The sequence below is a fragment of the Octopus bimaculoides genome, chromosome 10 (genome assembly GCF_046866305.1).
Source record: "Octopus bimaculoides isolate indiv1 chromosome 10, ASM4686630v1, whole genome shotgun sequence".
Lineage (NCBI taxonomy): Eukaryota > Metazoa > Mollusca > Cephalopoda > Octopoda > Octopodidae > Octopus > Octopus bimaculoides.
This window is the reverse complement of record NC_142937.1, coordinates 15,860,822-15,876,386: the sequence shown is the minus strand read 5'-3', so window position 1 is coordinate 15,876,386 and position 15,565 is coordinate 15,860,822. Positions and strand designations below refer to the sequence as shown.

At 35.9% G+C, this 15,565-nt stretch overlaps 1 protein-coding gene across 5 annotated transcripts in view; it reads left to right on the top strand.

The window, feature by feature from the left end:
• LOC106879652 (ubiquitin carboxyl-terminal hydrolase 14) overlaps nt 1–15,565 on the top strand; it is a 39,025-nt gene that overhangs the window by 10,821 nt on the left and 12,639 nt on the right. For all 5 annotated transcript variants that reach the window (XM_089358404.1, XM_014929317.3, XM_089358405.1 and 2 more), the window contains exons 4-11: nt 2,278–2,382; nt 3,358–3,461; nt 5,375–5,421; nt 6,041–6,171; nt 8,027–8,107; nt 10,211–10,284; nt 12,585–12,667; nt 14,475–14,506. In XM_089358404.1, coding sequence (XP_089214530.1) covers nt 2,293–2,382; nt 3,358–3,461; nt 5,375–5,421; nt 6,041–6,171; nt 8,027–8,107; nt 10,211–10,284; nt 12,585–12,667; nt 14,475–14,506 — 642 coding nt within the window. In that variant the 5' untranslated portion in view covers nt 2,278–2,292. The remainder of the gene's footprint in view (nt 1–2,277; nt 2,383–3,357; nt 3,462–5,374; nt 5,422–6,040; nt 6,172–8,026; nt 8,108–10,210; nt 10,285–12,584; nt 12,668–14,474; nt 14,507–15,565) is intronic.

Below are 15,565 nucleotides of genomic sequence, written 5' to 3'. Positions count from 1 at the left end.
TAAAAAGATGATTATAAGAATTATGAATATTATAATTGAAAAGCCTTTAGCCATTCAAAAACATTAACTTCACTTAGCTTAAACATTCATCTGATTTGGTGTCAAAATTATCTTCACACCAACTGCAATCTAGTCACTGATGGTTTTACTTTACATTATAATTGCTTTACAATCAACATACAGATTAGATCACTTGCCTGGCAAGTATGCTTCTGAAATTTAATTTTTCTGGCATTCATCATCATCATCGTTTAATGCCCGTTTTCCATGCTGGCATGGGTTGGATGGTTTGACTGAGGACTGGCAAGCCAGTAGGCTGCACCAAGCTCCAACCTGATCTGGCAGTGTTTCTACAGCTGAATGCCCTTTCTAACACCAACCACTCTGAGAGTGTAGTGGGTGCTTTTTACATGCCACCAGCACGGGAGCCAGTCAGGTGGCACTGGCATTGACCACATTCGGATGGTGCTTTTTACATGTCACCAGCACAAGAGCAAGTCGGGGTTGGGGGAACACTGGCATCGACCACATTCGAATGCTGCTTTTTACGTGCCACCGGCACAGGGAGCCAGTCGGGCGACACTGTCATCGACCCACACTTGAATGGTGCTTATTACATGCCATCAACACGGGTGCCAGTCAGGTGACACTAGCGTTGGCCACAACTACGATTTCCGTTTTGATTTCAATTTTCCTTGACTCAATAGGTCTTCTCAAGCACAGCATATTGCCTGACAATTCAAAGGTATTTTTAAATGGGCTGGCTATGTGACACTGGTATTGGGCCACGGTTGTGATCTCACTTTACTTGCCTGGTCATTGGCCACAATTCAATTTCACTTGACTCAACAGGCCTTCTCAAGCACAACGTGTCACCTGACGATTCAAGGGTACTTTTAAATGGGCTGGTTATGCGACACTGTGATCTCACTTGTTGGGTCTTCTCATTCACATCATATCTTCAAAGGTCTTGGTCACTTGTCATTGCTTCTGTGATGCCCAATGTTTGAAGGTCGTGCTTCACCACCTCATCCCATTCCTTCCTGGGTCTCCCTCTTCTACGGCTTCCTTCCACTGTTATAGTGTGATACTTCTTCACACAGCCCTCCTCATCCATACTCATCACATGACTATACCACTGCAGTTGTCTCTCTTGCTCACCACATCTGATGCCTCTTATGCCTAACTTTTCTCTCAAGACACTTACCCTCTGTCGTACATGCACACTGACATTACACATCCAGCAAAGCATGCTAGCTTCATTTCTTTCAAGCCTATGTATGTCCTCAACTGTCATGGCCCATGTTTCACTGCTGTGTAGCATGGCTGTTCGCACACATGTGTTATACAGTCTACCTTTCACTCTGAGCGAGAGGCCCTTTGTTACCAGCAGAAGTAGCAGCTTTCTAAACTTTGCCCAGGCTATTCTTATTCTAGTGGCTATTCTCTGAGCATCCACCCACACTACAGACTTGGTCACCTAGGTATCAACTACTTCTAGTTTCTTCCCCTGGCATGTGATAGAATCTGTTTTCTGTACATCTTCGGTGTTTATTGCCCCCTGTGCATTTGCCACACACAAAAACTATCTTCCCAGTTAACCTTCCTCTGATAATGCTGCACCTCTTATGTGTCCATAGCTTACACCGGGTACATCTTACGGAGTTTCTACCTACACCTTTTCTACATTATATCTCTAATATTTACCTGTAGTGAGAAACTTCTTGAAATGAAAACTAAATTCACATGCAAGATCTAGATGTGAATGCCTCATATCTGATATATACAATAACAGCTGACATAAATGTTGATTGATTTCTCCACTTGTGCTTTACGTTGTGTTTAGAGAGAGGAGAAAGTAAAAGAGAAATCAAGTAGAGTTAATATAAGAGGTGCAGAAAGAGTGCACATATAAGGTTTGGGGGCCGGCAATGATTAAAAGAACACAACGAACAGTGAGAGATAAAGAAGTTGTATCATTGATCCACAGGTGAGTTGGTATCAGAAGGGTTAATGTTTGTCTTCTGAATATTTCGAGTAGATTTCTTTTTATTGCTGTCATCAGGAAGATAACAGCATGGCCATAACCAATATTCAGTTTTTTGTGATTAGTCTCGGGACTAAACATCTTTGGCTGTGTCTGACAAATTTGTTCATTCAACATTGATTGTGGGATTAGTTGCTTCTTTTTTTTCAGGCTGCATAATTAGAACTGAACTAATTAATACTAACAAACCTTCCATGTAACCCTGTTTCATAATCTTGTCTCCACTTCAGGGGATTACGTTTTTGATGATGGGGTCTGCTGATGCCTTGCCTGCTGAACCAACAGAGAAGACCGTATTTCTTGAAGACATGAATGAACAGGAACTGGCTACAGCAGTAAGTTAAACCCTATTTCAGTTTCTTTATTGTGTCTAAATATATCAGCTCCTTTTGGTGTTATATCATCTTTATCATTTTATGTTTGTTTTTCCAAATTGGCATTGGTTGGACTTGGTCTTACGGTGTGTTGTTACCCATTGTGGTTCCTCAAAACTAACCATCTTTTTCATTGTAAAAGCCAAGATGTCTACACCTACCCTGCATAATCATTCTAAAAATAAACGATTGTGTCATAGAAATCTCAAAGCTACAAAATAATGCTTAATTAATTCAAAACAATGTGAATAAATAAGCATTATATTTGACAAAGCAATCTGAATGTTAAAAGGGTTAATCATCTTTTTAACCACAATATTCCAGATTGGATTTAGAATTCATCTGAAGTGTTGTCCATTCAAGTTGAGGCAGAAATCCAAAAGAATTTGACTGATCTTTGGTGTGATTTAATTGCATATCATCAATGCAATGAGTTAAAAAAAAAAAAAAGGATGAAGAATGATTTGGTAGTGGTTGGAGAAAATCCAAAGAGTTTCTTATTGTCTTTCCTTCTGCATATTTCATAATTTCACCACTGGAATCCGACAACAGGACTGATATTACAAGAATACCTTCTGACTATCATCGTCCCATTTGGAAAGTGATATCCTGATACTTGCCAAAGTGTAATAACTCTTCTTTGTAGCATTGGTTATTTAACACAAACAATATTGATTGCCAGCAGGCTGATTGACTTACTGTTACCATCACAGAGAAACAAAGGATAAAATGATAATCTGTATATATACTTTGTACAATTTTACACTAAACAGAGAATTTTTGTTTAATGTAAATTGCATATAATCAGTGATTCATGAACGATTACGGAAAACCTCTTCTGATTGTTTCTCAAAAATGTTTCATAATTTTTTCATTTCCATAAAAATCTTTTGTAGCTCTTCATACCTAACTTGTTCTTTTTCTCTTCATTTCCAGCTGGAACTTCCTCCAGGATTATCAAATCTTGGTAACACTTGTTATATGAACGCCACATTACAATGTCTTCGTGCTATTCCAGAACTTAAGGAGTGCCTGAAGAGGTTAGTGTCTTGTAATGACTTCTCTTCAATTTGTCATTTGTTAACGGACTTACTGTGTATATAGTCTGGTGTATTTGTTTAATGTCAACAGATTTTTACAGGAAGAAAAGAAAGACAAATTATCAAGAACAAACACACCATAAGTACTTCACCAAGGAAACAAAGGAAAAGAAAAAAGGTTGTAGGGATTAAGCAGCAGAAGATGGGGGTGGAGGGATTAATAGGTTGTACACCCTGGCACAAATAGCATGTTCAACCATGCCTTTCAGACAAGATTGCAAAGGCATTGCTGCAGAAAATTGGCCAGCAACACTCGCTGCAACAGCCACCTCACTTTGTGGAGCTCATTTCTCAGACAGGTTGCAGTCATCCCAATTTTGTGAAGGAAATCAGTGTGGGGTCCACGAACACCTGAAGTATCAATGGCAACTGGCACAAACTGATAGCTGCTGGTCAGGCTCCCGTATTTATCTTCTGCTTCTCTGCATCATGGGTGGCAATAGCCAGGTTTGCAGCCAATAATTGTTGTTTTTTATCCTAATGTCAATTACAATGCAAAAGTATGATCTGACTGCAATCATGTTCTTTTTTATTGTCATAGACAATCAGGGACAATATAGGACAATATGTCCTATATAAGTGTGTTGTGTAAAGTAGTTGGCATTAGGAAGGGCCTGTAGCCATAGAAACCATGCAAAAACAGACAATTGGAGCCTGGTTCAGCTTTCTGACTGGCCAGATGCTGTCAAATCACCAGCATGGCAAATAGATATTAAGTGATGATGATATATATATATTATTGAAACGGTTACAACTTGGTATTAGTGGTGTTTATATATATATATATATATATATATATATATATATATATATATATATATATCTTAATAATTACTGGTATTTTTATATATGTAAAGCATAATGTTATACATGTATGTATATTGTTATAATTGTTGTTTTTTTAAAAAATAAATACACATAATCTAATGTCTAAAAGTTGATGAATACCAACTCTTGATTCCCCCCCCCCCCATTTTCTTATTGCCATATAAATTAAGGGTAAAACAACTTTTTACCCTCACCCATTTATTACATTCAGTAGTGTAATTGCTATGCAATGAAAAAACACTTGTGTATTAATAATTGGGTATTCTACCAGCAGCAATATTGGATAGATATTATCCCTTAGTTGGTTAGATTCACAACTTCTAACTTTCTTGGAATTTATATATATATATATATATATATATATATATATATATATATATATATATATATATATATATATTCGTTGAGTGAAGATGTGTGGTTTAGTGAGGGTATTTGGCTCATGATTGTAAGGACACAAGTTTAATTCCTGATGGTGCATTGTGTCTTTGAGTGAGGCACTTTGTCTTCATGTTGTTCCAGTCCACTAAGCTGGCAAAAATGAGTTGTACCTGTATTTCAAAGGCCAGCTTTGTCACAATGTGTCATGCTGAATCTCCTTGATGACTACATTAAGGGTATTCCTGTCTGTGGAGTGTTCAGCTACTTGCATGTCAATTTCACGAACAGGCTGCTCCATTGATTGGACTGACTGGAACCCTCAGAGTCATAAACGAGTGACAATTAATATTCATTGATGTGAGTCGTTAAGTAAGGGGGTTTGTTCATTAGTTGACTTTTCATGTTTTCCATTGGTTGTATGTATTCTTTCAGTGATGTGTTTGTATTTCTGGAAATAGTCTTCTAACAGTTTCTAATGTTGTGGAACCTTGTGGGAAATTGGAAGTATGAAGTATCATTGTTATTTCTTTGTTGATACCATTTTAAACACAAAATATGGGAAAGGAGAAAACTGCCTCAATATAAAGAAAGTTAGGTGGATGTTATTTGCTCATTTAAATATTTCTGTTTTTTCTTTCTTTTAGTCATCCTCGGAACAGGAACACCACTCCTGCGGGTTCAATAACTCGAGGTATTTAATAGTTCTTTTATTTGCATAGTTGTTTTGGTTTCCACAACAAGTCCTTTATTTATGAAGTGGATGGTCCTTGAAAGAGGGAAAAAGAAACCTTTCCTGCTAACAGCTAGGCATTATAATTTACCATGGCAAACTATAATATAACATCTGTGCTAACCTAGAAACTTTACTATAACACACAAGTGTGCTATTGTAAAGTATTTACTATATATATATATATATATATATATATATATATATATAGTAAATACAGTGAACAATATAAGATAACGTAGGAGGAATGGGTTTAACTGGTATTATTGTACTCACAATCATGAGATTATGGTTTCAACTCCCAGACTAGCTGCCTGTTGTGTTCTTAAGCAAAACTCTTCATTTCACATTGCTCCAGTCCAATCTGCTGTAATGAGCTGACATTGAGTTCAAGGGGAATGTTGGCCTTGCCTGCCCAATAGGATGACATCATTTGAAAGCTAAAACAATGCAGAGCACATTGTGACTAGCAATGTGTTACAACATCTGATAGTCTGGTTGATCACATGATACTATGAGATATATATATATATATAATACTAAACGTGTGTAACAATATTGGTTTCTTCTCTCTTCAAAGCAATGCAAGACCTGTTCAACCTGATGAATTTAGAATCAACTGCTATTTCACCATTATTTTTCCTGAATGTCTTGCAAATGACTTTTCCGAGATTTGCTGAAAAGGGCGAGCAAGGTCTTTTCATGCAACAGGTTAGTGGTCTTATTTGAAATTTATCAATCAATTAAATGCTTGTATGCTTTATAGAAATATTTGTCTGTATGACATACAACTGTGTGTGTGTGTGTGTGTGTGTGTATGTATGTATGTATGTATGTATGTATGTATATATATATATATATATATATGTATGTATAATATAATATAGGATAAAATCTTTATAAGAATTTATCAAGTAGTCAGCGTGAAAAAAACCTCATAATGAAAGAAAATTCATCATTTTTTTCCATAAATATATATAATTTATATAAAGGGCATTAACTGTGTAGTAACGCCTCACGCTTCGAGGGACTAAATAAGTCAAAAACTACCAAAAAATAAGCAACATGTTGCTTATTTTTTGGTAGTTTTTGACTTATTTAGTCCCTCGAAGCGTGAGGCATTACTACACAGTTAATGCCCTTTATATATATGTATGTTTATATATATGTATGTGTATGTATGTATATATATGTATGTGTATGTATGTATATATATATATGTATGTATGTATGTATATAAATGTTCACTTCATCTTGACAAATAATAGGTACAAGGGGGTACCCAGAAATAACTGGAAACATTCTCTGGCGGATCAAGCCAGTTGTAGTTCAGACTTTGGCTGCTAGAAGTCACTTGATGCAACCCTCAGGCATCAGTCTGCCAACTGGCGGTGGCATGTGAGGTTGTACTGTCATGTCTTTGTTTTGCAGTGTGTCTCCCCTGTTTGTTGAACAGTGTGCTTCCATGAAATTCTGTTTTCTGCTGGGGAAAATGGGGGCTGAAACAGTTACCATGCTTTAAACAGCTTACAAGGATGCTGCCACGAGCAAAACACAAGTTTACCAGTGGTTTTCAGACTTTAAGGAATGGTCACTTGTTACTTGAAGACCAACCTTGTTCAGGATGACCATCAACCTCCCAAACATCACAATAATTCATGAACTGATCTTGGAGGGCCGTCACCGAACAATTGATAAGCTTGTTGATATGACCTGTGTGTCTTGGAGCTCCTGCCAATGAATTTTGAGCAAGGAATTGTGGATGAAAAGAGTTGCAGCAAAATTTGTGCCTCATTTGCTCACAGAAGATCAAAAGTAGTCTTGACTGAAGGCATGTTGTGAACTGAAAGAACAGCTGGAAGTTGATCCAGACCTTTTTCTGAAGGTCATCACTGGTGATGAAAGCTGGTGTTATGGCTATGTAGTTTACCTTATAAGGAATTATAGTTTGGGGAATGACCACAATATAAGCCAAAGAAGCACTACAAGGACTGTATTTATGACAACCTAGTGAAACTGAAAATAGATGTTCAATTCTGAGGAGGGAAAGTGACAAATAGAAATGGGTTAAGGCTTCTGGAAAAGGAAGATGTTGCTAGCTTTGAGCTAGCCAAAGGGCAGCATGCACAGTTAGAATGTACTTTGAGAAATGGAGGAGTATATATTGCATCTACTTTCTTTTCTTTTGTGCTTTCTCTTGTACCAGTGTCCTGGTTTGCAAATTGAATAGACCATGTGCTCAGAGCCTGAAGATTGCTTGAAGACACAAGGCATGTTATAAAAGCCTGCCTAGGTCTGTGTCTCCAAAGCAAGTAACTATTAGCACCCCATATCTTTTTACCGTGTACTTTAAATGGTGTATATCTATAATACAAGTAAGAAGACGCTGATTGAATAGAGTACAGCTTTATTATTAGTTACAATTGTTTCTGTACCACTCCATTGTAAGTAAATGATTGTGTGTGTGTGGTTGATTGGAACATTGGTGTTAGATAATGATATATATGAATGTATAAACCAATGCAGAATGCAAATTCTAATATAATATCTGTTCTAATTCCTCTAGGATGCAAATGAGTGTTGGACTGAAGTAGTACGATGCCTGCAACAAAGTTTAACACACAGTATGGTTGACCAGCCGAGTGAGGTAATCTTTCTTCATTGCTATACTTTCTGGCTCTTTTCTGTCTTCTAGTTTTAAGACTGTCACTCGACTCCATTTGACCAAAATAGTGTTTACATTATAATTTGAAGTTATAGAAAATAATTAGGCCTATATGGAATACTAAAGCTTAGGCATGGTTAAAATATTTGCTTCTCAACTACACAGGTGTTCAGGTTTGGTCCCATTGTGTGGCACCTTAGACAAGTGTCTGCTACTATAGCATTGGACTGACCAAAGCCTTGTGAGTAGATTTGGTAGTTAGAAACTGAAAGAAGCTTGTCGTATATACATATCTTCCAATCTATACATACATATGTAGACAGATATGTTTGTGTATGTATATCTTTGTGTCACCTTGTCTTAACATAGTGTGACCATTGTAAATGGTTGTCACTATCAAAGAAGCAGCATTATTCATTTCCAGAATTCTGCAAAACCATGTCTGGCCATGAGGAAATATTACCTTGCTTGGAAACAGGTGAGGATTGGTGACAGGAAGGGCATCCAACAGTAGAAAATTGGCCTCAAATGATCCTGTCCAACCCATGCAAGCTTGGAAAAGTGAAAGTTAAAACGATGATAATGTTCATGTAAGAAATGGATATTTAGTTCCATTTCTTTACACTCATGGTTTCACATCCTTCTGGGACCATCTCTGGCTTTTACCAATTCCAGGATCTATAAAATAAGTACCACTTGATTACTGGGGTTGACTTCACCTTTCCCAAAATTAATGGCATTATGTCTATATAAAAGATCATTATAGTTATCAACTGTAGACGGTCTTAGCACCATACTGGGGTTAATAAGTACCAGTCATGTATTGGGGGTGGAGGTGATCTAGTTATTCCCCACTCAAATTTCTGGTTGTGTGCCTATGTTAAAAATGATAAAAGGGAAATGGGGTGGATAGATGGTATCAGTAGAGTAAAAGGTAGAATGGTTTACTATGTTTCCTTGTTTTCTCGCTTCATGTCCCACCAAAGTTGACTTTTCCTTTAGTCCTTCCAGAGTTGATAAAGTATTTGGGTTGATATAATCAACTAGTTCATCCCCTCCCCTCAAACTTTGTGACTGTATGACTAAAACAGTAATTGTTATATTTACTAAACTGTTGCATCACCAAGAACTGTCTCTTTGGATTATCTTGTCTCATTCTTGGCAACAACATCTGTTAATTTTTATTTAAGAATTCTTTTAACTGCTGTTGGAATATAAAAATTGCAATAAGCACAGGCATGGCTGTGTGGTTAAGAAATCCACTTTCCAATGCTGTGGTTTGAGGTTCAGTCCTGGTGGAGGGTAACTTAGGCAAGTGCCTTCTACTTAGCTACTGGCTGACCAAAGGCTTGTGAGTGGATTTGTGGTACACAGAAATTGAAAGTACCCTGTTATGCACGCACATGTGAATGTGTGTGTGTGTGTGTGTGTGTGTGTGTGTGTGTGTGTGTGTGCATGCATACCTGTGCAAATTTATGTATGTATAGGTTTGTGTGTTTGTTTACATTTGTGCTGTACATAAGTTGCAGGCTGTGTACGATGACATTGTCAACAAATTGTCTACTCAGGTTACGTCTGTCTGTCTGTTACTCTCATGATCTCTATGTATATATATTTGTGTGTGTGTGTGTTTACCTTCAGTGCCAGTCAGCTGCACCCAATCATCTCATTCTGTCTAAACAAGACTTTCCTATAAAGGCCACTACACTGAATAAAGATTCACTTGGGGTGGGGTGCTAACTGATCCAATCCCTGCTACATTGAAATTGGACATAAAATGATGATACTTTATTTTACTGGTTTCATTGGACTGTGGTCATACTGGAGCACCATCCCCAACAGTACTATTGATTGTATCAGTTTCAATACTTTGATACTTATTTGTTTTATTGTCTTCAAAGCATTGACAAAAGCTAACCTGTGTGGGATTTGAACTTGGACGATCAAGATACGTAACAAATACCACAAAATATTTTGTGCAGTGCTCTTAAATCTGGTTATATACTAAAGTCTATGTATTTTTTAAGTTGAATTTTTTTAAAGTTTATTTTATGGTAACTTCTATTTTGCTTGTTTTATTTCCAGGCCAGTGAAGAATCTGTGGCGAGTTCTTCCAAAAAGTTTATTGATTTGTTTATGGGTGGTGAATTTGAAGTAGTGTATCCTACATTGTTCATTGTTATTTTCTTCAGCTGCCCCTATTAACCCTTTTGATACCAACCCTAGCAAGATTTTCAGTGTTCAGAATATAATTAACCATATTTCATGAAAATCTAATATCTTTACTATAGCACAGTGATTCTCAACCAGGGTCCATGTGATCCCTGGGGCACCATAAAAATTTTGTTGGGGGTCTACACAAACAAAATAATAAATTAGGAATCCACAGTATTTTAAGGGTCCACAACAAAATTTTGCTTTAGATGTATTTATTGCAAGAAACGGTTAGATTTCTTTCTTGAATGTTTTACCTAATTTAACATCGTTTTTGGCCACTGAAACATGTTCTCTTTGAGAATGCTATTGTGAACCTATGCAAGTGAACATGTGAAAAATAAAATAGGAATTTTGAAAGAAGTATCTATAAAACTCATTTTTAATGTTGAATGGCTATGGGGGCCCACCAGAATGAAATAGTAATCAAAGGGGTCCAGAAATTTAAAAAAAAAAATGGTTGAGAACCACTGCTGTAGCATTCCTAAAGAAGAGTCAAAAATTATCTTGTGAACCAAAAAAATATAATTTCCAAAGTCTTTTTGGATGTGTCTGTTTTAAACATTGTAGATTACAAATCTGAGAAAAAAATGTGTATTTGTTTTAAATATCTGAGATTGTGATTCTTTGCAAATATGCATAACAAATGCGAAAAAACTTTTGGAGGGAAAAAAAGTGAAAACGAAAAAATTACAGAAAGAGGGAACGTGCACACATTTTTCTTTTCTTTTTTTAATAGTTTTAAGATCTCTATAAAACACACATCCAAAGAAATTATGCAAATTTTGATACAGGATTCTGTTTAGAAACAGATAGGAGTTGGCAACTGGAAGGTCAAAGGAATCTGTCTCAACAGATGCTGTTTGGTCTATGCAGGCATGGAAAAGTGAATGTTAAGATGATGATAGAGATGGTTCTTTCAGAACACCCCTTTCACTAATATCACTCATTTCCATGTGTGTGTTTACTTCTTGAGATAGCCATACATTATATTATAGATGTAAATTTATTCAACATTTATCAAACAAAGAAGACGGTTAAACTGTCTTTGAGAGAAATGTTATATGGATGAAAGTGTGCATTTGCGAAGAGAAAAGAGAAAACCAAAACCTCTATCTTATGTATATGAAAAATGACATAGTATTTAAAAAACACACACATACGGATGCACACACTTATGTATAAACACATACAGACATACACACACTCTCATACTCATCTCGGACAGGTCTCGGATGAACCCCAATGCTGGAACATAAGTTCAAAAGAAATGGAGTTAGAGAGACGTGTCATTGAAGAGATTGCAACAATGCGATGAAATAGACAAAAAAAAAAAAGAAAGAAATGACATTAACAATACTGAACATTTGAACAATAAATTGTTTGACCAAAGTGTTTAACATATGAGTTTGAAAAACTAGTAAAAAAATGGCTAATCACCATTAACTAACAATAACAATAAAGGACCGAACCAGTGCATGTGTTTATTATTACCGGCCATAATGCCCCTCCCAAGGTTCAGTAATATTTCTTTCAACACACGAATTCACATCAAGAATCTTGCAAACCAAATACAAATATGAACTATATATATATTAATTTTTTGGAATGCCAACAATATATATATATATATATATATGAGATCGGTGCCAGTGCTCCTGGACTGGCTCTTGTGCGGGTGGCACATAAAAGACACCATTTCGAGCGTGGCCGTTTTCGTGCGGGTGACACGTAAAAGCACCCACTACACTCTCTGAGTGGTTGGCATTAGGAAGGGCATCCAGCTGTAGAAACTCTGCCAAATTAGATTGGAGCCTGGTGTAGCCATCCGGTTGCACCAGTCCTCAGTCAAATCGTCCAACCCATGCTAGTATGGAAAGCAGACGTTAAACGATGATGATGATGATGATATATATATATATTCTACACATTCTACACACATCTGTTGTCATTGTCAATCCAGGATATATATTTTTCAATTGTAATCATTACTGATAACTGAGCAGCAGAGTGTGTTTATTGTCCGTCTGTCCTCATGACACCAGAACCTTATTTTAATTATGGTTTCATTAATATATACGTATACATACACACAATATTGTATTGTATTTTTTCATATTTATTCAGCATAATCTTTAGTCTTTTCAACAGATAGTAGATATTTCAATAGTTATTCTCCCCTAAATCTCAACCCATTGTTTATATTCAATTGTTTTCTGTGAAATTTCCTTGACTCTGATACTAGAATGAAATGTAGTGAAATGACAGATGAAGATGTTTCAAAATCAGTTGAGAAATTTTATCAGCTCAGTTGTTTCATTGAAAAAGGTTAGTTATCAAATTTTATTTCATTCAAATATTTATGTGTGGAAACTCTTGGTTTCAGGGTTTAATATTCTGCAAAAATGCGTCTGGCCATGGGGAATATATCTTTGGGAAAGGGTGAGAGTTGGTGACAGGAAGGGCATCTGATCATAGAAAGAAAAATCTTCCTGGGTGAACTCTGATCAATGTAAGCATGGAAAAGTGGTTGTTAAAACAATGCTATTGAATGTTAATCAGCTTAACCCTTTCAGTACCAACCCTCTTGAGACTGCCCCTGGTTTTTGTATATAAAGTTTGTTTCAAACTGATCTCAGTTAAAACTTATCAAAATTCCATTTTAATTTGTTTCAAACACCAGCTTAATACGAAGTGGGAGTGCTAAGCAATGCTATTACCAGTTCAAATATGCTTGCAGCATGTTTGAACTTGTAAACAAGCCATTCATTGTGTTTGTCATGGAGAAAATTTTTCACTGTAGACAAATGGTGTAAATACACCTAAATCAGCTCACAGCACCACCTACCCAGACTGTGAGATACAAGCATTTCAGAGTGGTTATCTCCTCTTCAGTCACAGCAACAAGACAGGGTGCGCTGTGAGCTGACAAGAGAGAGAGTCTCTCTTATGCTATTCCAGGCATCATATGATGACTAGTAGCATTAATCGGTGGCTCACCATAAACAAATTATAGTGTGGGAGTACTAAGCAGTGATGTGTATAAATGTAAAATCACTGTGCACCCTGTTCAGTTTCTGTGAAATGCTTGCATCTCACAGTCTGGGTAGGTGGCGCTGCAAGCTGATTTATGTGTATATACACCATTTGTCTACAGTGAGAAATTTTCTCTATGACAAAACAGTGAATGGCTTTCTTAAGGGTTCGAACATGCCACAAGCATATTTGAACTGGTAATAACCAGTTTAATAATGACAAACTTATTTCACTAAATTCTTCATTATTTTCAACAAATTATTGAAACAAAGGCAGCATATTTAAAAAGAATTATGGTAACAAAAGGGTTAAAAAAATAAAACGGCCATTCATGTGAAATAGTTCATAGGATGGATTAGAAATCTTTAGAACTACCAGTTCTTTATTGGTTAAGTAGTCAAAATGCCAGAGAACTGAGTATGGTATTTAGTGATACAGTATGGTCCCACTGTTGATGATTACTCACCCATCAGTGTTCCATCTCTTTTTACTGTAGATGTGTGCAGAAATTTGTGCAAATTTTGTCTTTACCTGTTTTTGAATAACCATCACTGGATTGCTATATTGACCACCTAAACAAAATGCAGAGCATGATTAAATGTATGTTAAGATATTGTCATGAAATTGCATGATTAATTTCTTTAATTAGAAATAAATTCACTTTCATCTTGGAAACCTTGTGTGTGCTCATTTTCTTCCTTTGTGTACTACATGTAAAATGTGTGTATGCAATAGATGATACATTGGTCACCATCTATCTAGAATCTTCTTAACTCCATGAATCAGTTGTGCTTATATACTTTATTTCCATTGCTCAGACTTCTATGTAAACCACCTACATTGAGAAGTTTCAAACTGCTTATTCTTCCACGTTATGTTTCTCAGTGTATATGTCTCACTGTGTACTTGATTGTTTGAAGTTGACCAACCTGCCACTTTTTTTTTCATATTTATCCTTTCACTAATAAACTATTCAGTGATTTTGATTGTACTTAATCATGACAGTTGAAATATATTCTCTGTAATAATGCAATGTATTTCATTAATTTAAACTTAGAGGAGATATCAAATTAACTTCTTGTGTATTGTGTTTTTGCAGAGGTCAGGTATATGCAAGCAGGATTAAAATCTGTAAGTTTTCTATATTGTCTTTTGTCTGTGTATTTATATATATATATATATTTGAATATAGCTGGAAAAAAAATTGTTGTCCTTTCTAAAGATTATAATTTTCATGAATATATCTTAGGCTACTCTAAAATATATTTCTTACTTGAATTTCAGTGATTTTTTTTTTCTTTTTTTTTTTTTTTTCTGTGAATAATTTTCTAATAAAATATTTAACCCTTTAGCATTCAGATTACTCCATCAAATGTAATACTTATTTAGTCACATTGTTTTAAATTAATTCTATTTTGAAGTTATGAGATTTTGTTGATGTGATTGTTTATTTTTAGAATGACATTGTAGGGTAGGTGTGCGAGGCCAGATCTGGCTAGTTTGAACATGAAACATGTAGAATATTTTGGTCAGATATGGCTGCTTTAAATGCCGGAGGACTAAGCAACCACTAAGAATTGTACATGTAAATTAGACTCTACATTAGTCTCATGATAAAATATTGAAGTCAATCTATTTATCTTCAGTTAATATCACATTGATGGCTATGTTAAGGCTATTGCTGAACATCATATTTCTTATACACAGTTCTTATTGTTGGCATTTCTTAGGGAGAGGAGGCCATTATTTTATTTTGGTTTTTACTTCATACCCCATGTACCTTAGTCTTAGCTGTTGGATAAATTTATTTCATAATTTAAGCCAAACAAAAAAGTTTTGCTATCATTTGCAAGTGAGTAGGATCATTTAGCATGTCCCATGCTTTTGCTGGCTGTCTTAGGTGTCAACATAGTTGTGAGCCCCTTGACTTTCTTCCCTTGACTCAGTGGGACACTGTGATTTAGCAGCCAGAGCTGCATGAGCAAGCAATTGACTGATGCTCATTTCCTGCTGAGCAAGATGGAGCATTATGAAATAAAGTGCCTTGCTCAAGGAATGCAAACAGTATCAAATATTACAACAGGACACATTTTATTTTTGTTCAGCTCTGCTGGAGCTCAGCTTATTACTCCTCTTAACCCTTACAATAGTATGACTTGGCTTGACAAGATTATCTTTGTAATTCACATC